The 26,815-nt window shown below is 38.7% G+C and overlaps 1 protein-coding gene across 12 annotated transcripts in view; it reads left to right on the top strand.

Annotated features, from left to right (window-relative positions):
* The window catches only part of Sgip1 (SH3GL interacting endocytic adaptor 1), a 200,215-nt gene that overhangs the window by 135,509 nt on the left and 37,891 nt on the right, over nucleotides 1–26,815 (top strand). For 3 of the 12 annotated variants that reach the window (XM_076863751.2, XM_076863748.2, XM_076863749.2), the window contains 6 exons: nucleotides 1,904–1,996; nucleotides 3,784–3,858; nucleotides 5,968–6,477; nucleotides 13,499–13,626; nucleotides 14,554–14,680; nucleotides 19,932–19,991. In XM_076863751.2, the coding sequence (XP_076719866.1) occupies nucleotides 1,904–1,996; nucleotides 3,784–3,858; nucleotides 5,968–6,477; nucleotides 13,499–13,626; nucleotides 14,554–14,680; nucleotides 19,932–19,991 (993 nt within the window). Of the gene's footprint in view, nucleotides 1–1,903; nucleotides 1,997–3,783; nucleotides 3,859–5,967; nucleotides 6,478–13,498; nucleotides 13,627–14,553; nucleotides 14,731–18,921; nucleotides 18,988–19,931; nucleotides 19,992–26,815 lie in introns of those variants that run through there. The other 9 variants (XM_076863754.2, XM_076863752.2, XM_076863750.2 and 6 more) reach the window with 6 other exon arrangements.

Raw genomic sequence — 26,815 nt, 5'->3', positions numbered from 1 at the left:
CTGGAAGAAAGCAATATTGAACTGGTAGGGTCGCTCTACTGTCCACATCAGTTACTTTCATCTCTGAGTCCAAGAGAGCTGTTCCAACTCCCCACCCGCCTCTGTCAGAGGAAAAGTGGTGGGGAGAGACCAATGGAACTCACTGCCAAAAGTCAGAGCAAAAAAATCTGGAAGAGACACCCATCACTGCCAGCCAAAGCCCACTGGAGAGAATCTGGTGTCATGTAGACAGCTAAACTCTTTGACCATAGAGAAATGGAGAATGAATCTGGGAAATTAGCAGCAATCAGCCACACCTGAATATTTTCAATGATTTAATAGTTAGGAAAATGTATAAAGAACATCTCTAAATATTCCTTTAGTTATTATTAAATGTTTATAACTTGGATTCTCTCAGTTAAGGCAGCCTTGCAGTCAGGCAATTATTTGTCTTATTAACTCATTTGCAATCAGTCTTGCTTTTCATGACATAGTTGTATGATGTGCAGAAATGGGATTTGATTTTTTGACCTGAATCTGTCCATAACTATATAGAAACGTTATGTAAAAAAAGAAGTAGTTCTTAAACATCAAAGTGATATTCCACATTGAATTCATGAAAGTAATGCTGCTTCACAACAAAACAGAGCTAAGATCATTTCTGAGGTATGTGATAGAGAGGAAATCCATGTGTGGACTTGTCAGTCAATCTGATTTATCTGTCCATCAAGTGACTGCAGCCCCTGAAGTCCTATAAAGTTCTACCATTTGCACCAACCACATGATACTGCAATGGATTGATTCTCCTAGTACTAGTTTAAAAGGCCTGGAGGACTATCTATATTTTGGACTTAGGTGTGCCTGGATCAGATTTTAGCTCCTCTACTTTTTCTGTGAACAAGTTATTTTCATCACTAATCGTTGGTTTCCGCTCCCCAAGGTGGTACTGATATCACCACATTGGTGGTGTTATAAGGATTAAAATAGATAACAACAGCAATTACCCTTCTGATAAATGTGCGTTTTACAAACATTTCATTTGTATCCATTACTTGCTTCAATCTTGTCAGTAACTTATTATCTCCACTTCACACTGAAGGAGGGAAGTTCATAGAGGTTCAATGCTTTGCACAGGGTTCTAAAGTAAGACGAGAGGCTAGATTCAAATGCATATCCCACTGGCTTCCCAGTCTGCAGTCCACAGTGTAATGAATCACCTCAGTACTTGCCGAAAAGAGGTAGCTATTCTCACCATTTCCATAATAACAAGATCACAACAATAGAAAAGAAAGAGAAAAAAGTATTAAATTCAATGTCCTTAGATCCAAAACATAATTGTCCTGATTTACTTCAGATGTCTAAGCATTTATTTTTCTGGTGCTCTTAAGATATTCACCAACCTTTTTTAGAATAATTATGTCTCTTTATGATGCTGCAAAAGGTTTTTTTAAAGACCCTGGAGACCCTTTAAAGATAGAAACCACTGCACAGAACCCAGGCATTTTCAGCTTTGAAGCATATTCATAAGAGATTTAAATAAACCAACTTACAAGAAAACAAACATCCATGAAATTAATGCCCGAATTTTCAAATGGATACCTGAATCGGAGCCAGTATGTGTGCTGATATTTGGAATGTCCTTAAGTGACCACCAGGAAGAAAATGCAGAATCCATTTTGAAAGTTTTTACTCAGCTATATGCAAACACACAGACGCCCCCTCCCACCCCTACACACCACACTTCTATTTCTGTTTTCCATTTAAAAAGAATGGGAGCAGCACATTGCTAAAATAATTTCCCAATATAAGGCAAGGGGGAGATAATTTTGTAAAGTTCAACTTTAAATTGAAATTTTTAAATTCTAAAATCCAGAGAGGTTCTTTTTTTAACTTACCCTGGGAAATTCTCTTTTTATGTTTCCAGTTATTTTAGATCAGCCTGAGATATGGGGTGCAGGCCAGCCAATTAATCCAAGCATGGAATCGCCAAAGTTAACAAGGCCTTTTCCCACCGGAAGTAAGTTATATGTCTGCTCTGTCTGGAAAAATAAGTGACTCATTTTACTGTCTGTCTGCAGAATGAAATCAGGTGACTCCTAGAAAGTCAACACAAGCAAGGCTTGAACTGTATGATATTGAGGGGTTATTCTAACAGGCTATAGAGTTAAAAAAGAGGCCATGGCAAGTTATCTAAGCCAGAGACATAAAATTATTAACCTTGAATCATAGACTGTTCTGATGTCTCACATGTTCATCCATTCATTCATTCATTTCATATGTATATGTAAGAACCAGAAGCAAATGAGCTGAAGAATCTGCTGGGCTGATGAGATATGGTCTCTGCTGGTCCTACAGAACAAGTGAGACTTCATAGGACAAAAAGGACACATTGAGATCAAAGAAGGACAGATGGAAAGCAAGAGAAATTGCTAGAGAGAAGCTGAGACAGGAAATCAGAACAAATTTATATCAAAGTAGCCATTAGCCCAAACAAAGCCGATGGCTGGAGGAGGTCCAGAGATCTTTATAACCCTTCACCTAGGGAGGTGAGCGCTCTACCACTGAGCCATAACCCCAGCCCCAGAAAGCTTTCTTTACAGACCTAAATTGCCCAAACCATTCCTAGAAAATTCTTCCTAAATGCCAAGAAGGTAAACAAATGAAATGTTTGCGTGGATGATGTGTTGCTTCAAACACCACTTATTTCAGAGCAGTGAGTTTTACGTACTGTGGTGGCACCTAGCACGACAGAGGCTGTTGTTTATTGATGGACATTGTATAATTCTGCTCATTTCATGGTTGCAGCACAGGGTTACTATTTCAGGTTATTAGGCTTTGTGGTATTTTACTTGTTTTATAGTGTTTTGTTGATGACAATCTTGATCGACTTTTTATAGAAACCATTACTAAGGAGCCTCTGATTGACTGGGAAAATATGATCCACGAGAAGTGCTGTTTTCAGCAGCTCATAACGAAGATTAAGGGCCAAGTGCTCCTAAGCTTTGAGAGGACAGCTGTTAGTCATGCTTATTGTGGAAAGAGCCCTCCAGCTTACATATGCACCCGGCTCAGCCTGCTTTTAGGATATGAAAGATTAGAGCACATCCAGGTTCACATCTGAACCTTGAGATGATTTATGAAAATAGTGTGAACTCTTTTGAGTGAACCAAATATGGCCAGTGACAAGAAAACATATATTAAAGGGAAGAAAAAAATGTAGCTGTTGAAACAGTAATTTTTAACCTCATCCATAAAGTGATAAAGCCCTGTTCAGAAGAGTAATCTCTTGGTGGAGACCGTAACACTAGACTTATTTCTATCTGAGGATTTTGTTGGCTGTCATTTTTACCAAGGGAACCTGTTCATTCTTCATTGACCCAAGTCACTTTGCCTCTGACTTTCATTATCACACCTGGATTGTTAACTGTCTGTGAACATGATTTTCATCATCAGTCACAATTCCTTGAGGGCAGAGGATTTTTATTCAATCCATTTTGTTCCCAGCAATAGCAGGTATAACTTAGTTGTGGATTGAGGTTTATTAAATAATATTTAAATGAATAAAGCATTGATGTTATTGTTACTATCTGACATCGTTTTGGCAAACTCTCACTCTCATAAAATGGAAGAACTTTAATAATCCTGCTTTAATCTGTTGGCTTTGAACTTTACAAAATTTAGATCATTGATGGTATTTCCAGCATCAAGTCTATCAATGAAAAAACTCTAATCCTACTTATCTAGTGTCTTGTGTAATTTAGGAAGAATGTAATCAATAATACTTGATTTCTCATCTCTCTACAGCACCTCCACCACTGCCTCCAAAAAATGTACCAGCCACCCCACCTCGAACAGGCTCCCCCTTAACAGTTGGACCAGGTAAACTTCAGGTCCCTTTCATCTAAGATTATATGGCAAACAGGCACAGCCCTGGACCTCAACATTCCCTTGATGCTTTGGAAGTTGTAGTCTACATTAAAATGGTACAATGTTGTCATTTAGTTTTATTTCCATCACAGTGTATTGTGCAAACTTATTTTAAAATACCACTTCCAGGTTTCACACATGAAAGAGAGAAAGAAAGAAGGAAGGGAGGAAGGGAGGAAAGAAAAGAAACTTCTCACAATTTTTTCTTGGTAGAATAAGAGCCACATTCACTTATAAAGTGAAGGGGGGAACATACCAATATGAAAAGCTGTTTAATTAACCATTCACTTTGGTTGGATCTTATTTTGGTGATTTAAAAATTCAAGGCACAATTTGAATTTTTCCAAGAACCAATAAAACTTTTGCTAGAACTAAAACTGTCTAGTCTACAACAAAGACATAAAATGGTTCTCAGGATGAGTGGTATACTGTTGGTGTAGAATTTTTTTCCCCAGTAGTCATTCAAGTATTTACCATCTTATGGCAAAGAGATGTATAAAGATCATGAAATGTGGCAAGAAACTTCTGCATCCTTTTAGACAGATATCTCAAAGACATATCTTTGCTTTCTATTAAAATCAATAGTATGTATCCATAAAATTTATAATCTACCAAGTCTTATTGGACTGTCAAATCAAAAGTAGTAATGGTTATTTTATGGATCTGAATGTGGTTCTTTGTCATTTTGGAATTCTATAGCAGTTTCATCCTTTGCAATTTATGCAGCCTGGTGAATTTGATAGGTACAGAGAGGGTGTTTATCAACAAAAGAGAAAGCAAGAAATGTCATTTATAAAATTTATATTGACTTAAACCCAAAAAAGGATCGTTCAGAGTCGTATAAGTTCAGGTGTTTGCAAGTTTGAGCCACTAGGGTCTCCTGTATTTCCAATAAATTATGTTAGACACAAATAAACCTACCAGCAGCCAAATTATAAATATTGTGTGCCACACAAAATACTACCCCATTTATCTTTAGCCTTGGAACCATGAAAGTTAATTCCTTTCAAACTATAAATATGGAAATGACAAGCCAATTCTTATAGCCCAAGAGTTATTTAAAGGTAAAATAACTTCTGGTCATGCCCTCCAGTTATTTAAGTAACAATTTCTAATTTGAATAATCTCAGTTTAAAAAAAATAGAGTTCTTCAAATTGCAGTTGTTATCAACCGTTTCATGCCAAGTGGTAGAAGACAGTTTTTAACTTTTGCCTCTTATTATTGATATGAATTAAAAAGACTAGTAGATGCCACCTAAGACAGAGACTTCTGTTTTGTAACTGCAGATATATACCACAGTTATACATGTGATATTAACAGATGAGATTTGATGCGAAAAATAATTATTGCATTTTTATTATTTTCCTCTCTATTAAACAGGCATATGTATAACAGTGCCAATAAGTAGCAAATGCTTCCTCAGTAACCCATGAGTGTCATGTGTATGCATGTGTTTATAAATATTTGTGTGGGAATGTCTCTTTAATCTTTGTGCTGTGTTTCTGGAGTATTAGAAGACCTACAGCTAAATGTGATATCCATTTTTTTGAAACTAACAGATATCATCATCAGTTTCCCCAAACACACTTAGAGCAGACAATAGTCATAAAATATGTGTGTGTGATTTTTAGCACACAAGTCTTTGTCTACTGTGTTGTATTGCAGTAGCCCATATTTTCAGAAACAAACTCCTTTTGGAATTTGTATTTTCAGAGCCTATGTTTCTTATGAATTGAACATGAGTTTCTTGAAATGCTCCCTTGGTTCTCTCGTAAGCAGCCTTGAGAGCGGTATCATGCTCAGCACTTTAAGTGATGGTAAAAATGGCCAATTGTTATCACCTTGCAAGAATAAATAATAGCATCAAAATATGATGCTCACATTATGGAGGGGAGATCTCTCCTTTCGCCTTCAGCTCCTAATCTAGCCAGATATATGCCCACGAAGGCACCTCACAGGGCAATATATCTACCAGACTTTGCCTCACCCTTATCACCCCCCCCATATAAATAATATTAAGAAAGTCAATTAAAGTTTAAAACCAACTACTTTGACCACAGGAAATGAACAGTCAGCCACAGAGGCCAAAATTGAAAAACTACCCTCCATCAATGACTTGGACAGCATTTTTGGCCCAGTGTTGTCCCCCAAGTCTGTTGCCGTGTACACTGAAGAAAAGTGGGTTCATTTCTCTGACACGTCCCCGGAACATGTTACTCCAGAGTTGACTCCAAGGGAAAAGGTGGTGTCCCCACCAGCAGCATCAGACAACCCAGATGACTCCCTGGCTCCAGCCCCTCCCGGCCCCCCGGCCCCCACGGGTCCCCCAGGACCTCCTGGGCCTCCCGGGCCTCCTCGCAATGTACCATCTCCGCTCAATTTAGAAGAAGTCCAGAAGAAAGTTGCTGAGCAGACCTTCATTAAAGATGATTACTTAGAAACAATCTCATCTCCTAAAGATTTTGGGTTGGGACAGAGAGCAACTCCACCTCCCCCACCACCACCCACCTACAGGACTGTGGTCTCGTCCCCCGGACCTGGCTCGGGCAGTGGTACGGGGACCGCCAGTGGTACGTCTTCTGGTTTGCTTGTGCTCCGTGTGCCAGGGAATGGCCGTGGCTGCTTGAGTGTGAGCAACACCCTCCCCGCTGCCTGGCAGTTGGCCGTAGAGCTCCAGCCATTCCTGCTCTGGTCTGGGTGTCCTGTGGCCCCCTGGCATGCCCCAGCCCATCGAATGCTCGCAGTCGTGGTCCAAGTCTGTGGATGTGTTCTGCCCACCCAGCCCATAGGAGCGCCCTCCTCCACCCTGCCATTTAGGAGGCATAGAGGTTTTTAAAGAAAGCTGGAATATCATTGTTAGGAATTCAGGAAAGTTCTAGAAAGGCATATTTCAGAGAGTGGTTTACAGGTCACATGTCTGATTCTCTTGTCTGATGCCTCCTGAGAGTCCTAGGTTTTGTAGGTCAAAGTGCAGGGAAGGAGGGTCCTGTTTTTTTCTTTTTGTTTTCATTCTTTTTCTTTTTTTTTAGGTGGAGAAAGAACTTTGTTGTTGGTTTTTTTTTTTAATGTAAGATTTTAAAAGGAGATTTTAAAGAACTACATTAAATAAATAAATGCCTTAGCACGTCCCCACCCTAATGGAGCAGCCACTGCAGACAAACTTTGTCCTCAGATCTCACCACTTGACACACCCATCAGGCTATGACGTCAACGCCAAGGGTGGTGACATTTGATGAAAAAGTCTACCAGAAATGTACCTTTGGGGACTCTCGATGCAGATTCTCACATCGAATTTGATTTTTTTGTTTGTTTGTTTGTTGTTATTTTGAACTTCATTTTCTGTCTTCTAACCATGAAAGGACAGAAGCTCTTGCCAGGCATACCAAAGAAATACCAAGATCTTCCAAGTGCATCGTTTTCATGTAGTTTATTCCACTGTTACTCAGATTCATCCGGCAAGATCCTCCCAGCCTTTCCTCCCGTTCAGGGGTTCAGTTTCAGCACCTTCTCTGGGGGTGCCATGTGCTGTTTTTCTTTGCTTTGAAAGAGGTAACCAAGGTCGCTCAGTAGTAGAACACTTGCCTAGCACATGTGGGGCACTGGCTTGATACTGAGCATCACATTAAAAGTAAATAAATTTAAAAAGATTATTGTGTCTATTTATAACTAAAAATATTTTTAAAAAAAGAAAGAGAGGTGACCAAGCATGAGATATTTAGATCTGGTGAGAAGGAAAGGGGCTTTTTCTGTTCTGATTGTCACCACTGCTCCCTCTTTCCCTGGAGTGTCCTCCAGTGATTGTTCCACATTTGCCTCTGTGTTTTTTTAAAGCAAGAGCATCAGAGGGGATCAAGAAAGGGTGAGGGTTCACCTGTGACACAAACAATACCATATTATTAAGTATGCCCCAGGCCTTCCTCTCCCTAAGAAGGAAAAAAAAATTTTTTTTAATTAAAAAAAACCCCTTATATATACACACACACACACATACACACACACACACCAGGTATTGAGAGGGTATCACTTAGTTGTTTTGAACTCACAATCCTACTTCAGCCTCCCAAGCTGCTGGGATTATAGGCATGCACCACTGTGCCCGGCTAGAAAACTATATTCGATAAGCAAATACGTTTGGCAAACATGGCATTAAGTAAAATGAGCAAGTTTCTTTACCACAGAACCTTGGAAACCTTTATTTTGTCAATAATAAGCATTTTCTGCTTATCAATATGCTAAGTGCTTTATGCACATTATTTCATCCTCACAAAAATCCCATATGGAAGGCACTATTATTTCCCCTATTTTATAGATGGGAAAACTGAGACTCAGAGAGGTCAAGTCATTTGCCCAAGTTTATGAGGCAGGAGATGACAAACTTCGGATTCGCAGGTCTATCTGATCCTGAGCACAGGTCTAACTGATCCAGAGCCTGTGTTCTTACCCCTGTACTCCCCAGGCACTTCTGTGAGGTTTGGTCACAAAATATCCCAGACTTAATTAATCACTGACAACCACCTATATTGCACAGTGTCATCCACAAAATCACCAAAATCTGCTTTCGGAACATACTGTTTTGTTCACCTCTAATTCCAGAGCGTTAGAGCACCCACCGCCATACCTCTGTTGCTTTTTTAGTTTTGTTCATGGATTACAGCCTCTGTATTTATCTGTAAAGGTACTAAAAGGTTGCTGTGTTAAGCCTTCAGACAGCAAACCTGAAGAAGTTGTCTCTCTAAAAAAAAAAAAAAAAAAAAAAAGTGGGGGGTGTGCCTTTGTTGTTTCCCACGGGGCTCTCTCTCCTGGGTCAGGCTGTCAGTGCCCTAAAAGGACATCTCAGGGAATACCCAGCTCTCCCCAGTGGAGGGACAGAATGCTCTCCCCAAAGCAAATCCCTTTAGTGGGAGGTATGGAACGCGAGGGAACTTCGTCCTTGACCTGTGTTTTCATCACCTTTCACAATGCTCTGGGAGATATTTGTTTAATTAAACACTTAATTATTAAGGAAGAGAGCAGCTTTGGTTTTCTTTCTGGAATCTTTGAGAGTTTCATTATTTTAATGTTTAACTTCCATAGCCTTATTTGAAATTATTTTATATAGTTACCAGTAAAGACTACAGATTCTTAATAACTGGTCTGGAAAAAGCTATACTTTGCTGGCATTTAAAGGATTGAATTTTCAAGTAGGAAATTGATCTGGTCCTATGAAGCCCATAAATAAATAAAACGTTGCACCATCATTCCCTTAATTAAGTCCCAGTTTATTTGCTGGTTAATCTTTTATTGATGAATATACACAAACTGTCAAAATTAGAATTTTAGGATTACAATAATAGAATGTATAGTTCATGCTTTAAAGAAAAATGGTGCTTCTCATTACCTGCCTTTTATAACACATCCTGATGGGACTAACTTTCCTGCGCTTCTTTAACTGATTTTAAGTGGGTACCATTATTCTCACAGCCTAGGGTGTCCTAACTAAGCTGTGAGAAGCAGAAGTGCTACCTGCTGTTAAAACACAGTGGGAAGTAAAGAATTTGCTCCAAGAACTTCAATTTCCTTATGGCAAAAAGTTATAAATACCTAGTTTGGCCAGAATAGTACTTTATTGGAATATAGATGCTGATTCTTGGCAAAGGCTATCTCTTTTCCCATGTTGATTGTGTGCCAAGGGACAGAAGGGAAAATAAATTTTATTGGCCTTCAACAGGTTTGGACTAGGAAAGAAAGGAGTTCGTCAAGTGAAGATGTTCAGAGAAACATTTTCCAACTCATGAAATATTAAAAGATGTTATTCTTGTCAGTGTGATGACACATGCCTGCAATCCCAGCAACTCAGGAGGCTGAGGCAGTAGGATCCCAAATTTGAGGCCAGCCCCAGCAACTTAGCTAGACCCTGTCTCAAAATTAAAAAACAAAAAGGGCTGGGGAATGGCTCAGTGGTAGAGAACCTCTGGGTTCAATTTCAATCCAGGGGGAATTGAAATTTTAGTACTGGGCGGGGGCAGAATTTAAAAAGTTATTTAATTTCTCTCTTTCTCACACACACATATACACACACAGAGTTTGAGATGCAGGGGTTGAATTAACCAAAATATACATTTCCTAACTGAAAGTCTTTTTAGAGCAATGATGTCTAAGAAATCATTAGCCACATGTAGTTATTTTACCCATAATGATAACAAATTAAAATTAACATAAAATTCAGTTATTTAGATACAGTAGCTCAGTGGCTACCTGTGACTAGTGCTATTATTGAACATAGTGTTCTAGAACATTTTCATCGTCACAGAACGCTCTATTGGAGAGTTCTGTTTTAGAGCTTTTAATGTGTTTATTACCAAAGGAGGGGAAAAAAGAAAATATAGTATATCACCATTCCCACACATGCTTAATACTTTTTTCCAAAGAAATTGTGTAATTGTGTCCTAAGAAACACAATTTGGGAAAAGTCATTTAGTTCTTTCCATATTTCAAAGTACATGTAGTTTAATTCACTTGATTCTCCCAGTAATACCGTTGGTACATTAGCTTCATTTTGCAGATAAGGAAACAAGCACAGAGGTAACTTGGCCAGGGTCACAAAGCTAATGAGTAGCAGAGCCAGGATCTGGCCCCATAACTGTTGGATTCCATAGCCTGTATTTCTGCCACTTCTCCCAGCTGCCTTCACCGTCCCCCGCACCACATGGACACAGAAGAAGTCAAAGTTGAAGCTATAGATACGTGGTTTTCACTGGTTACCAAAGAAACTACCTTGAAACATCACATCAAGAACAGCAAATGGATCAAGAGCATAACAATTGTTTCCAACTTTGTTAACTCACAAAACTCAATGGATGTGTAATTGTTAAAGTTAAACCTTAACTTTAACATCTTAAACACTGCATCTTAAACAGTGGCATTGTCCAACTTATTTTCTGAATTGTGTTTGGGAATAAACACTACCCAAGAAGGAAATCAAAGTACAATTGAAAACCTAAGAGGTTAGGGAGGTATAAATATTATCCATCTACACCCTTACAACACGAACAACATCACAAAAGCTTCTGAAGCTTTGGGTCAACTGTGGAATCACCCCCAGGCCCTGTGTGTTGTCTGCTGAGCCTCAGGGTCCCTCAGGCAAGGTGTTAATCCAAATATCCTTTAAATGCTTTTAACGTATTCTCTGATTTTCCTTCTAAATGCACAACAAATCAATTATATCGATTCAGTAAAGAAAAAGTGATTTAAATGGGAGTATCCATAAAGGAAAAGGAAAACAAATTTTTAATTAGCAATTAACACTTTTTTCTTTACTTTTTAGTTGTATCTTTATCAAAAGATACTCTTTACCATCATCATCAAGACCTATTGCCTTCTGTTGCTTAACATTTTATAGTTTAGCAAACACTTTCATAAGCATTTTTAGTTTCCCTGTTATAACTACCTTGTAAGTAGAGCAATGTCTATTTTTTTAAATGGTGAAGCCGAGGCCCAGAGAAGAAAAGATCCCACAGATAAGGAGAGATGGCCAGGCAGGAACTCAGACCTTTGGACTCTCCACCCAGTATTCCACAGCCCCTCAGTATTTTCCTGAGCGTTACTGAGAGGGGATTTTTTTAATTTCTCTTCTGGAACATGGAAGGAAAGAATAAACAGGCAGCCTTTTCTTAGGATTGATTCAGAAGACTATTTCTTAGAAATAGACCCACAGAGAAACATTTGGACCATTCCTATAGAAAGTTTTCCCAAAGCTGAATAGAAACCCCTTTCTCCATCATTAAAAAAAAAAAAAAAAAAAAAAGAGTTCCCTAAGACTTCCTGACACAGACTTCACTGTTTCAAGGTTTATTTCCCATCTCTCTGCTGTCATTTCTATCTTCTGAAGTCCTCCTGGGTGCAAATCTACTAACACAATATTCAAATCAAAACTTTGGACTGGGACTTGTCCAAACATACTCCATTTTTTAAAAAGAGAACATTAATCAGAGACTGAGAACATTTACATTGAGAGAGATATATACAAATTGACCATGTAAAAAGCACAGATTTTAGGCAAAATGTGGGACTCCACAGTCTTTCCAACATTATAAGAGCTTGGGCTTTGGAATTAAATATACCCTTTAAGTGCCATGATCTTGAACATGTTACTAAATATCTCTGAGCCGCTGTTTTTATTGAGGTGCTACCAGTACCTACCTCCAAAGCTTACCATAGGGATCAGGTCATCAATGTAAAGCACCTAGTATAGCTGGCCCAATAAAATAGAAAGGGAGAGCTCAGTAGAAGTAAGCATATAGTAGGTGGTAGTGGTGGGGGCAGGTGGCATGGAGAAGAGGTGGCAACAATAATTAATAGGATTTCACACTAATGTAGAATAAATACTGCAGAATAAATTCAGAATAAATAGTACAGAGAAACATACTCAATATTTCAGATTGTTTAAACAAGAAGCAAGGCTCACTCCCAAGGCTATCCTCAAATGAGAACAGATTCTGAAACGATGGGTTTTGCTACTCACCTTCAAAGGACTTCGTGGATGTGAAGATCTAGAGATTGAGATGCTGGTTTAGAACTTCAGAGATCACAGATTTGTGGTGTGTTTCGAGGGAGGTAGTAGGTTGGGGTGGGTAGTGGGAAAGAAGCATGGATACTTTACTGGGGCGGGATTTCTTAGAATTTTCTTGAGATAGTTTGGCAACCTATGTTCTAAATGGAAGTGACAAAACTTCTGAACAAGAACTGTTGAGATACTGATTGACTCTCCTGAGGTTTTTGGCCAAATAGTTTTCCCATGCTCCCAGGCATATGACTGAAGATGGGCCCTTGAGTGCAGAGACCCCTCTGGTGTGCTGATTGGTGTGCATGCCAGCCTCTGTGTGTCATCTGTGTTTCATATGCTTGTCATGGACAGCCAGAAAAGTAAATCCAGGAGGCTCTTTAAAAAAACGACTATGAAAATCATCAGGGACACACACTCTACGTTGACATTACTGAACAGAGTTCACAAAATTCTCTGAATTTGGTGTTTCTATTACTGTGTTTCAAAATACAAAGAACTCATGCATCATCTAATTTTCTTTATTATATTTTGTTCTTTGCTTACTTCAAGTGTTTGGGGACATTAATAAAGTTAGTGCCCATATGTTGATTCACAGTCAAAAGCGTAATTCTCTTACCCCTGCTTAAAAGAGAAAAATATAATGTAGAAAATCATTCATCTTCCTCTTCCTTTAAGTTCTAAACTTTATTTTTTATCATTTAAAAAAAATCAGAGAATTTACCCTAAGTTTAGTGTGTATGTGATTAAAATGAAAAGTACCACCAGGCAAGAGTCATAAGAATTCATCTTCTGTCACAGATAGAGTAATGAACGGATTTACCTTCACTGGGTGTCACATGACAAGAAAGGGCAATGAGCTTCAGCTTCTGCCATCAACCATAGTTCAACTGAATACATTTTTTCTTTATTAAAAAAAAAGAAAAAGAAAAAAATGCGTGCTGCAGTGCTTAGCGTAGAACTGCCAAACCAAATGTCCAGGCATTGTATTGTGATGACAGCATCTGGTCACCTCTGCTTCCAGCCATTTCTAACACTGGCCTGTTTTCCAGGTGCATCATCTCCTGCTCGACCAGCCACTCCCTTGGTTCCCTGCAGCAGTACCACTCCACCTCCTCCTCCTCCCCGGCCTCCCTCCAGGCCAAAGCTACCTCCAGGAAAACCTGGAGTCGGAGATGTGGTATGTTCCCCTCTGCCCTAGCTTGCTCAGAGTCAGATGGAGAGATCACCAACAGCTTCAACTTCAGGTCTAAGCACAAGAACAGGACATCTCAACTTCAGGTCTAAGCACAAGAACTCTTTCCCAAATGACCTTTTCAGGTGGTCACTGAAAGATAGTCACTGCCCACAAGTGTATCTTTCAACCCTCTTCAAGGGTCTATCATCTTTCAAGCCAATGTCTGAAATGAGAGTGGGATGCTTGGGCCCTCACCTCTGCTACAGGGATGGATGTCAATGCAGATAGTCATCATCAATTCTTGCTAACCCCTTTAGAAAGAGAGGTGTTTCCTCTCACAATATTTTTCTGATTATTGGAAAACTCCAAGAGAGAGAAAGTGCTGGTTTCTGACTCTAGAATACATTATTGGTGATAGGTTCACTATGTGAATATAAAGAAGAAAGCCCATGGATTTGCTGCGGAAGTCTCTTGTATTGTGATTTAAGGCTGAGGTGTGGAAAGCAATCTGTGCAAACAATTGACAGGACTGTGACAGAAGTCAATTTTGTTGGCATCTGTACACAGTCTTTGGCTTGCTAGCACAGTCCAGGATTTTGTATTTAAACATCTTTAGATTGGAATGAGCTTTTACAGTGCTCCCTGCTCAGTCCCTGAGGGCGTGTGAGGACACATCACAGATCCCATCACACATCCCGGCCTCTCTAAACCCAGCATACCCACTGAGTTCAGCCATGCTGGGGTTTATGGTTCCTCCAGCTCCGCTCCCCAAGCTGTTGTGTAGATAAAGCCCATTTTACTTTGAAAACAGGCTGTCCATTTGCTTTTAGGGACTCAAGTTGTCCTATCCGAACTGGGAGACATTAACAATATGGAATCAAAGTGCTACAACCTGTATCTAACCTGTTATCTCTTTTCTTCTCCCTACAGCCCAGACCATTTAGCCCACCCATACACTCTTCCAGCCCTCCTCCGATAGCACCCTTAGCCCGGGCTGAAAGCACTTCTTCAATATCGTCAACCAATTCCCTGAGTGCAGCCACCACTCCCACAGTTGGTAAAAATTATCTCCTCTCTTTTCATCTGTTTGTGGTTTTGACTGGCTAAGTTTTCTGATCTGAACTCCCCAGGCCCTGTGTTTCTGGTTGAAATTGTTTTGCTGTGTGTTTTGCTACTGTCACCTGACTCTTCTTTTCCAAGCAACCTTCTCAGCAAAGGAGGCAAAAGACTTGACCTACGCCAATGAACCAATAAGCAGAATGTGAAAACCTGTATTTTGCAGGGATGGTCTTATGCTATTCCATACAGAGCTATTCACAAAGCAGAGAAGAAATTGCCAAGGAAGGTCCTGTAATTTAGATATTTCTTATTTTTTAAAAAAATAAGCAGTCTCCTTTGAGGGGAAATGTTTAAATTCGAACTGTGTAACCACACCAGAAATTGCAAAAATTAGAACTTTTATTATCTTGAAGGTTTCATTTTTCATCATTTTTGGTTGTCCTGAGGTTGAAGAATGGTATAAACATTGGCATGGTGAGATATGAGAAAAAAATTTTTGACTTTTTTTTTTCCTAGTGCTTCTCAATGATATGCAGTCAATTTTCCCAGAAAAAAAATTAGCCATTGCTGGCATTTTCTGTAAATGCCTTGTGCCTCTTTTCTTATGCTGTGTGTGATGAGAGTGAAGAGTTGAGGATGGCTGCTCAGCTGGATGGTTTTCTCAGGTTTCACTGCCTCCTTTTGCCAGGAGCATCTTCCCTCTGCCCAAGGCTGAACTCTGTCTCTTCCCACCTCCCATCAGCTCCTGCTGCCTCTCCCCTCTTGCATGGTGGCTCTGACCTGGGGCTTTCCCATTCCATTTCTCCCATACAACTTCCTCCTCATTGTCTTCCTTCGTTCTCTAAACTCCCCTCCAATTCACCCAGCTGATATAAACCAGCTGATCCCCACCCTGCCTCGCTCAGGAGGACCATCAACCAAAGCTAAGTGAATTCCTTCTGCTCCCCAAGGAAGAGCGCCCTGCAGACTTGCCCATGTGAGAAGGAGGTGAATCAAAGTCTGAGACTTAATTCTTGACAACTGCCTATTTTCTCAGAGAAATAGGTTAAGATGGGCTTCTTAAGGGCCCCCAAAGTAACTTCAACTCCACCTCAGACTCTATATGTTACATCAGATAATCCCCAAAGAATCCTTCAATTGTGGTGAAAATATAGGCAGTTCTCTGTGAGATTTATTAACATTTTTATATAACCACATCTCTTCCTCATCTGCATCAGTTGGGGCAATTCAGGGCTTCTGTTTTTCAATGCCTGTTAGCTCATTCTTTCTGGTTTTGTTTGTTTTTTTTTTTGTAACATCCTAACCTTATTTTTTTTTTCACTCTCTTTAATCTCCTTGATTGCTACAGCCTTCCCCCACCCCACACACACACCACCACCACTCCCATTCTACTGTTTTGTTTTGTCAAGATCATTCATTCCACCCATTCCATGTGATTTGCCTTGTTGGTCAGAGAAGAAAGTAAGAGTGAACTGTCACTCCTACAGCATCCCCCAGGTGACCTCAGATGAACTAGATAGCGTGTTCTTTCAACTCACTTTGATTCATAGAGAAAACTGAACACACAGGGAATTTGAACTGTGTCCATGTTCTAGACAATGTATTTCTATACTCCCTGCTGCTGAAATCTCAAATCCTGACCCAGTGACTTTGATTTTTAATGTATCTAGTATGTGTTCTTTCAAGATTAAACCATGGAGGGGTTAAAAACAATAGCCACGGAACAGGCTGGTCTTACTGATTCATGGCTGAGGATCATACTGATTTAATCTGTTTGGTTCTCTTGTTTTTATTTGGCTTCATCTACCCACTGAATTCCTCATCCTCCTGTTCCTTATTTCCTCCTTCTGTGGGTCGCCTGACAGCCTCTTCTCTCTGAAGTAAATGCATTATTAAGTAACTGACCGGCAGCTTCTTGTGTGTTGCTATTTCTTTTTCTGGGGAGGATGTACTTTGGCTGGTCAGCACTATGGGTCTTGTCATGGTTGACTTGGAATGTTGATTTAATGTAGTCAAATGGCTTGGGGGAACTTGAAAATTTCAGCAGCAAATTCCATGAAGTTGATGGCTCAACATTTCCTCCCATCACTGCAATACCTTTCTGACACTTCCTATGGCACTTGAACTGTAATCTGGGCAAGTATGTGGAAACCAATGAGCCCAAGTTTAAAGTTATCCAAGAACTAAATTTTTAAGAGCAGGACTAAACTTTCTACAATAAAATTCATGCAAGAAAATGTCCCTAAAGAGCTTTCGATATGGAATTTTTCATAAGAGCTATGAATATCAAGTAGCCACCAAAGAAACTATGCATAATAAAACCTGATTGATAGGTAATATCTAGGACCTTAAGTATTGACCAAAAAATATCTAATGCTACATGAGCAAAATGAAACTTTCTGTGTAATGTCACAGAAATTTGAATGATGAAGAGCTCCTACTCAACTGTATGTCATCAAATTTAAGACATCCCTGATTAAAAAATACACCATTGTTTTATAGATGACTAAAAAAGAGAAAAAGCTATCAATTGAACTAAGATGCAATGCTTTCTTATATTAATTATAAGACCCATTCCAATTTCCAATAACTTAACAATGGAATACAGTAAAATCTTTGTACTACAAAAGGCTCATAGGACCTGCATTGTATGATTTTGGGGAAAATTCTGTTAATATTATGGGGACAGGGAAAATGTATAAAATTATTCTATTATAAAAAACTAACTCAGAAAGAGAATGAAGAGAGTTATCTCTAATAATAAATATCTAATTTTTATTACATGTGTCTTATTTTTGAGGGTGTTAGTAGTTTTTTTAAAGATATTTGCAAATATCTTCTTTAGGACCCCACTGCAAAAAGACCATGGGAAAGATAATTTTTCTTCCCTGTTAATTTGAAGTTATATTCCTTCACTGGTAGTTATACATTTTAAATTGTATCTTTAACATGCAAGTAAAACTAAAATGAATGAAAAGTAATCATGTCTGGATACCAAAGGAAGTATCAATCAGATGGATTGGATGCTTCCTTCAGTCCAGAACTTTGAGCAAAATTGATTTGTATTCAGTAGCAGAACCATAGCATCTAAAACATAAAACATTTCCTCCAAAGTGGTTAGCAATTCTTAAAACAAAGAAAAAAGAAAAAGTATGCTTTTTTTTGGAATGATCTGTCTCCTATTATTATAGGAGTTGCATTAACTTGTTGTAGCTACCAAAGCATAATAAAAACTGATTGAAAGGTGATATCCTAAAACCTTAAGAATTGACCAAAAAAAAAAAGCTTCCCTACCTTATTCCCTAAGTCAGGCAGCAAGCTAATAGAATATTTTTCCCAAACATTATTGTTGATGGAGCATTTTTTTCTACCCTCATTCATGTCTATAACTTTGCATTGTAGATAGGGTTGTTCATTCCTGGTCTTATTATGATTTTTATTCAGTTTTGTACTAAAGTTGTAATGCTACCTGTAAGACCTGTGGCGATTAAAACAAAAACCCCAATTACCTGTTTTTGTTAGTTGGTGAGAGAGAGATCCCATGTAAAGATCTAAAACAGTTGATGTTCAGAGCATAATGTTGTGGTCAATGAACAAAGACATTTATCCACAGCTGGATATCATAGCCAAAGATGAAATTATGATAATGCTGTTGAAAATTAACGGTCCATAACTATCAAAGGCAGGTGCAAGGCAAATTGAATTTGGATATTGATGAGGCTGAAACGGGATAGTTCATTCAGAGACCTGGGATTTATACGGTTGCTTTTTATGGTCATGTTAAAAGCTAGCTTCTCTTTTCCTGGGGGGAATGTGCATGCTGGGCAGGCCTGTTGAGCTGTCAGGGTCCTGTCAGGAGGCTCTGGTTGATAAGCATATGTCTGGCCACTTGAGAGTTGTGTTGAAGTGAAATACACTTGCATAAGTCAATTATTTATGATGCCTTTAGCAACTCCCTGAGAAGGGCAGGTGTGACTTCTTCCCTGGAGCTGACCAGTTCACAGATGCCAAAACCTGACATTTTTAAAATTTTAATTTCTTCTCATAGAATCATTATCAAATAAGCATATCACTTTCTATATCTTAACCACAATCCCAGTGTTTTAAGTTATATTTCCTTTTTTTTTTTTCATGAAAATCATTCCTGAGTTTCAGTCAGTAGAGTGTGCTGTTTGATTTCATTTGGGATTTGTATTTGTGTTTTTGTTTTCCATTCGTTTATGTTTTTTTGGTTCGTAGTGTCAGAAGATGATGTTTTTTATGACAAACTCCCCTCGTTTGAAAGGCGCTGTGACACGCCTGCAGGTATGGTGCTAGCTGAGTGATCTCTAGATACGTAGACTTTTAAAATCCAAGCCATTATCCATCTGAATGCTAGAAACTTCATGGACATGCTAATCACCTCATGAGTGTCCAGTGCCTCTCAGATGCACCCTGTACATTTAGTGTTCATTGTGGAACTCATGCCACGGAAACGTTTGTAAGTGGACATATTTTTAAAAAGCAGCAGGTTGCATGACAGTTTCTCAGTGAAAAGGTTTGAGAAAGGTGAGATGCCATTGCTTTGTGACTTTTCAAAGGAAGGAATAATTTAACTGCTCACCATTCAGAATTACGTGTCCAGTAACTGCTTTTTTAATTTAAAACATAATAGAGGAGCATCAGTAATCTCGTTTTTCTCTTTGGTACAGTGGTAAAGGGTGGTTTGTGTCTGGATGCCTAAGGTGATTCCAGCAGAGGGGATGGAAGACCTGAGACATCTTCCATGAACTTTAAATTGATATGCAATGCTGTTGTCATTTAAAAGCTAAGCTGATGTTTCATTCGACCCATAATACCGGTTTATCTTTCTGGAAACATGGAAGGGGGTGACATTGAAGATGAAATGGATACAGCAATTGCTGAATGACAATTTGCCCAAAATTAGTGCAGTTAAAATATGCTGATGCCCCTGCATGGCCAGGAAGACTTCTGCTCCCTGCACACGAGCACCAAGTATCAAGCTACCAACAACCGTTCCCATCCCCTTAGGCTGCCATAGCTTTGCTTCTGCTTTCTGATCCCTCAACCAAAAAAAAAAAGACAAAACATAGATTGCCAGTCTTCCCTTTTTCCTGCACGCTAATGGCATGCAGTGCCTCTGCCCTTCCCTGTAGTGAGATTAATGACCTGCTCTGTAACTCACATTGTGTCCTTCTCTCTCCCTCTCCTTAACCTTTCCCATCCCGCTTCAACTCCTGGCCATACAGAGAATGAACAGCCTTCCCTCGTTTGGTTTGACAGAGGAAAGTTTTATTTGACTTTTGAAGGTAAGTAGTACATAGCATACCAGATTCTAATTTATACTCTCCTCATCCTTTTGTCCCCTCTGGCATTTCAAAATCCTAGTTCTATCCAAACACTTTCTATCTAAAAATGCTATGGCTACTTAGAAAATATTAAATACTGAAGAAAATATGACATGAATTTGGTTTGTATGTGATCTTCAATTTTTCATACCAAACAAATGAAAGCTAATTTGTCATTAATATTAGTCACTTGATTAACTGTGGTCAATTGAAAAACAAAAGCAAACAAAGCACATCTTTTCTTGGCCAAGGAACTTAACTCTGTCAACCAGGGCTCTTTCCTAACTCTTTTGCAAATGCAATGCAAAAAAAAAAAAAAAAAAACACACACACACACACACAAGGACATTTTTGGTTGGTACTGGTGTTTAACTTTGTTTTCAATAATTAGTATTCCAGATGCAATATCCATTATCGTGAAGTGTAAATATGTATATAAATATATGTATATATTCTTAAACCAAGATATGCTACATAGGGGATCAGAAAAATGGGGAAAAGAAAAAAAGAAGTATTTTAGTAATTTTGATTTTTATCTGAAATTGCAATTGGAAGGGCTGCAGTAAAATGGCAACTATTGCTGGACTCGCCATTTTAGATAATTAAGGAAAATAAACCAAAATATAATGTTAAATTTCTAAGATCAGTGCTTGGTAATTTCTTATATGCTGAATTAAAGATTATCAGTCTTCTGTTTTATACTTATGTTCTAAATCATCTTAACTGACCAGGAATTTGACAAAATGGCCCACTTAAACTAATTATAGGGAAAAAATTTAGTAATTTAACTTAATTAATGGGTCATCTTACACATAACGATTTATCACATAAGCCCCTACATAGCTAAATTTATCTTGGGACCAAAAGTTGGCCACAAAATATTCTACTCTAGAAAATAGAATCTCAGTATTGAACTTTGTGGTTAGTAACAACAATAATTTTTCTAACTTTTAATGCAAAATTCAGAATGGCTGATGTATATTTGTAGGTAAGATGGGTGTAGTTCTTTCTCTCAACAGTGAATTTTTGTTGGCAACATGGCCCTTGATATGGAAGCCCCTAACTCAGAGTAGGTTGGTTTTTGTTGTTTGTTTTTGTTTGTTTTGCAGTACCAGTATTGAACCCATGGGCATTCTATCACTGACCTACATCCTCAGCCCTTTTTAGTTTTTATTTTGAGACAGGTCTCAATGAATTCCTTAGGGCCTCTAGGTTGCTGAGGCTGGCCTTGAACTTGCAATTCTTTGCAGACATGCAGCCAGCAACTCCAAGTACTTTCCTTCTGTGATCTCATTTCAACTGTACAACTGACTGATGAGGAAACTGAGATGCAAATAACCTAAGTAACTTCCCCAGGATCACACCCCAGGCAGAGGCAGGGTAAGGATTTAAACTCAGGCCACCAAGCTGGAGACCACTTGTCTCCCTCTTGACCTACTGGGCATACATAATCTCATTCAGTCTCTGCAATAGCAGTGGTTTTTCCCTCATCTCCTAATTTTCCCACTCTCTAATTCCCTGGTACCAGAGAGTCTTTGACTTCCTTGTGACATCTTTTCCTTCCATTGTCAGTCAGCCTGCTTGTCCTGGCCTACATTCAAGTTCTTTTCTCTATCTAGATTAGAGGGAAAAATACGTTTCTGGAAGAACCTTAATCTTTTCTACACAGAACCTTAATCTTATCTAACCTTATCTTATCTACATTCTCTTCTGTTTGGAATTATGTTGTCTCTTTGACTTTTTTTTTTTTTCATTTTGAGTATCTGGGTTCCTTAGGCAGGTTATTGGTAAGACTGAAGCACGAGACTTAGTCATGGGTAAGTCACAATCATAGAGAGCTTATGACTTTCTTTATACTGACACAGTGATTAAAAAAATCCAGCAAGAGGTGAACAGGTCAAATTCTTCACATCACAAAGATACTGATTCATTCACTCAAGAGTCACTAAAAAAAAAAAAAAAAAAAAAGGAAAATTGGAAAGTGTGACCAGTTTTCTGCTCTGCTAAATTCACAGTGTTCTTTGGGCTGGAGGTGCCTATTAATTGTGCCAACCCCCACTGAAGGCCCTTTTTAATAAAAAATACAGCAAAGTTATTCTGTTCCCACTCTGTGCAACTTACAGCATTAAGTACAAATCAGGTGGGAGAAATTATGTAAAAAATTTTTTAAAAAAGTAATGTAAGCCTGTCTTCATTAAAATCATGGACACTAGCTATTCTGAGTTTTTGTATGTCAACTGTACTGTCAAGATGAAATGTATTGTCCTTTCCATTAAAATAACGGAAGGTCACAGAAGGTTTTTTAAATAGCCTGCACATGTTAAAATGATTAAGTGGAATGGAACCTGCAGAATGTTCTGGGAGATCTGCCAAGGGTTTCAGTATTCACTTTGCCTCTTTATAGTAGACCAGTTGCCTGGTTCTAAAAATCCCTGAGACTGACCAATATGCTGATATTCCACTTGGTTTCCTGCTCTCTAAGGCCAGTGCACTGTCCCATTCATATTTAATGTTTAATTGTCATGCTGGTGATAGAGTAGAAAGCCAGCACAGTGTTCCCTCATGCCTAGGCTGAACTGTGTGAATGCCCTTCTAGAGAGGACATGAATGTACCAAACTCGAGTCATAGTTCTGTGATTAAATACTCATGGGAAAGCTTAAGAGTTGATGGCAGCTTCTACACAAAGCATATTGCCATGCAAAGGGTACGAGGTTAGTGAAAATAGCATACTATTTGGACTCCTCTGGGTGCTGCTGTCCTTGTCAGTAGTGCTGATGTTATGTGTAACTGATGAGGCCTTAACATGTCCACATTCTGAACTAATTGCTCCACATCCAGAGGTTCGTGTAACCTACACAGCAATCATGTGAAGCAGGCAATATTATTACTCACATTTTAGAAATGACTGAACAGAAGCTCTGAGTATTTAAGTGATTTTCTTGTGGTAACACAGCTATCCAGTGTTAAATCAGTTCAAGGGGAATACATGTTGAGTCATGGAAGTGATGTTCCTAATCACTGTAATGTCCAAGTCTGTTGAGGGCCACAGCCGAGTCGGGATGACGCATGGCATTTTTGCCAGAAGTAGTGGTTGAGAGGTGACGCCAGGGAGCCATTAAGATGATGACTTTTGAGTTCTCGCGGAGTTCCCGTTGAGTTCCGGTTGAGCTCTCGCGGGGATTCCTGAAGAGTTCGTGTTGATTGGGGAGGTGCCGAAGGAGGAAATTTCTGGTTGGTTGTTCCTGGAGGAGCCGCGTGGCGTTCGGGAGAGTTCCCGGGGAGTGTGTGTAGAGTGTGCTGGTAGAGTTCAGAAATAAAGTTTGTTCCTGCTCCAGTGGCTCGTGATTTGTGCCCAGCCAGACTGCGCACAAGTCTTCAAGAACCATGTGATCTTGAGCATTTAACGTCTCTGTGTCTCTGTTTTCTCATGTTTAAAATGGGAGAATTAATGCTCACCTGGCAGGACAATTAGGAAAATCAAATAAAATAGATCTATTTTTGTTTATTAAGGTAGTATATATTATGAAAGTTTTTTTTTAATTCACACTTTGAGGTTATATTCCAACCGAGTGAGGAGAATTAAGAAAAGGAACCAAGAAGTTGCTGTATTTAAGATGCATGTCGTTTTTATATTTCTGTATTTTCCTTGTCTCTGATGTGATCTATTAACTCTCAGGATTTTTTTCTTGTATTTCCATCAGATTCATTAATGGTGTGTTTTCCTCCTCTTATGATCATACTGATCTAAAATGTAGGCTTCTGAAGTATCTCAGTCAAAAGAAAGTGAACATAATCCAATAGATTGAAAATATATAAATATTGGACAGCCTTTGCTTTGCTTGAGATTGAAGGCTTTCACTCCCAGAGAGGAAGACATGAACCCTGAGTGTGTGTGTCACACTTGCTGGTGCAGAAACAGATTATAGAACTGAATTTCTCATTTTCCTAGAGTTACCAATTGGGTAAATCAACAGCACAAAGCCTTCGGCTCCAAAAAGAAGGGTTGCTGTGTGTAGATGATTGTGAAACCTTAAGTGTAAATTAAATAGTTCCCTAGAGCAAGAAAAAGAAAATGGGGCCAATGCTTAATAGAAAAGAAAAGTGAAAGAAGATTCGCAAGCTCCTTCCTGCACTCAGTGGTTCACAACTATTTCATGAGCTCTTTATAGCTCTTTATAGCTACAGATTCCTATGTGGGAATTATGGAGGTAAAATTCTGCCTTCTAAGAATTCACCAAAAAAAATGGTAGCATTTAGCTCTTCTTATAAAAGGCATTCTGTGGCATATGCCACAGCAGAATTGTAAAAGCATTTTTTTTAAGTATGAAAGATTTTTAACAGGGAAGAGTCTGTGATAACTTTTTGGAGAAAGAGAGATCTGAGCCTACCTATATTAAAGGAGGATTTTAGAATGCTGAAAGTGTTCCAGTTTGAAGGAACAACTGAGCAGAGGTATTAGAGTGAGTAATATGTAGGTTGTGGTCAGGGATAGTAAACCCTGGAGAGACAAGGAGTGTTTGAAGAGATGATCATGAAAGGTATGTAGAACTCATATCCTAAAGCTCATCCTCCTATTGGAAGAAGGAATAGAATGTCAGTCCTTATACAAGGTTGAATTTTGAGACGCTTATGAGAAGGGAAGTGGTATGACTTACTGAATCAGCCCAGAAGTGTTAAGGCACTGACTTACCATTGCCATGGAGAGACATCTGATCAAGTGTGGAAAGGAATGAAAGTTGATTCTGAAACTTCCATCTTGAGTAGAGAAGGGTGCTGCTGTCAACCAGGAAAAAGGAATTGGCAAGAGCAAGAGTTTGGATCATGACTTGCCCGGAAGACCTCTCAGGTGTGAGACTTTCCACTCAGCATCCATGTAGTGTGAGTCCAGGAGGAAATGGACCGTGGAATCTTGGAAGTCACCTGCTTGGAGTTAATGGTTGCATCCAGAGAAGTGAGAGTATAACCTTGGGGCACGCCTGTATCCAGCAGCCATATCAGAAAAAGAACACATTGTAATTTGGACCTTGCCCCTTTGGGGTTTTCTTTAAATAGCCACAGAAATACTAGTGATGAAGTTTGAGTGTGATATTCAGTGATTTTGTTTTCATAGCATATATTAATTTCCCAGCTCTCTTGCTGATCTGGCATCTCTCAGCTGTTCATGCTGAAGCAATGCCTGGCTGGCTAACCCAGTGGCATTGAGAAGAGCATTAGAGCACCAGATAGGAAGACTGCAGCCATCATGCAGCTGCTCTGTGGCTGTTACTGCAGATACAAGTCAACCCAGAGATAATGCTCTGCTGCTTTTTCCTAACTGCTGGGCATCAGTCTTTTGTCCTCCCTTGGTTGCATATTGTTCTCATCTATTTTGCAACCTTTTTGTTTCTTTTTTTTCATTTTCTTCTTCCTGACATCCAGATGTGAATGTCTGAACATAATATGAGACTGAAGGAATCTTTAATACTTTTGTATACCACAAATAAAAATGCACTGACATAGCAACTTTAAAAATAATTGAATAATTTTTTAGTTCTTTGCTATCGAATATAAAGAAAATTGTTTTCAAAGGATACTTCATTTTTCTTTTTTCATGTAAAAAAAGGATACTTCATTTTTCTTTTTTCAAGGCCTTAATAACAGTACTATCAAGACTGATATCATATCTGTATTCATTCAATCTGTGTTTATTGAGAGTCTCCTTTATGCGTGGTGCCGTGAAAGGCATTGGTATACAGCTGTGAACAAATAAGAAGCACTTATGAAAAATTTCCCGAGTTCTCTACCTATCCCCACAGTAATCTTACAGATGTATGTCATGTTTAAAATAAGAACATTTTCCCATGATTATTATTATTATAACTCTGATTATTACAGTTTGACTTAAAATACTCCTCTTGGTAGGTTCAACATACATATGCCTAGCCATGCGCATATTGTTAATATTTATCAGGAGTCAAGGTTGCCTTTATATGTTTATGTATGTGTGTTGATTGTGATAGAAGCAGAGCAAAATGTTAAGATTTTCCATATTTATTAACTGCAACAGGTAGATATCTGATAGAGAAAATAATGAACAAATTTGTAGAATAAGGCCTTGATAACAGTGCTAACAAGACTGATATCATATCTGTATTCATTCAATCCGTGTTTATTGAGAGTTCCCTTTGTGTGTGGTGCCGTGAAAGGCATTGGGATACAGCAGTGAACAAATAAGAAGCCAGACATTAAACAGAGAGTTACAATAATGTGTGAAAAATATTATAATGAAGGAGACAGGGTACTTTGGAAGCATTTACAGGAAGTCCTAACCTGGTCTAGAAGTTAGGATGGTGGAAAAAATTAAGAGTGACATTTAAATCTATGTAGAGTCTACTTAGAAGCAATATTAAACGTTTAAAGAGCATTAGAATGCTAAAATAAAATCTTATATAATGTGTAAATGTTACCCTAAGGGCATATGGAGTTTTATCCTAGATGTTAGAAATAGAGTCACAATTAATATCAGCACATGCACATACACACACACATATAAAGAAAAACATGTGGATCAGATAGATAGATAGATAGATAGATAGATAGAGTTGATATATATATTTAACAAATATGTATATTTCATATCAGAGAGGTGTACATGTTTGTGTATGTGCGTGTGTGTGTGCAAGGGCTCTGAGTGAAGAAGTCTTCTGAATCTCAGCTATAGCCTCAGCACAATGTGTAACTAGGCAAGTTACTTAACCCTTCTAAGACTTAGATTCTTCCTGTGGAAATTGGAATGATAATGGCA

Source organism: Callospermophilus lateralis, chromosome 7 (assembly GCF_048772815.1).
Source record: "Callospermophilus lateralis isolate mCalLat2 chromosome 7, mCalLat2.hap1, whole genome shotgun sequence".
In the NCBI taxonomy this organism is placed as follows: Eukaryota; Metazoa; Chordata; class Mammalia; order Rodentia; family Sciuridae; genus Callospermophilus; species Callospermophilus lateralis.
The sequence above is the reverse complement of the archived record's forward strand: the minus strand, read 5'-3'. Positions and strand labels throughout refer to the sequence as shown.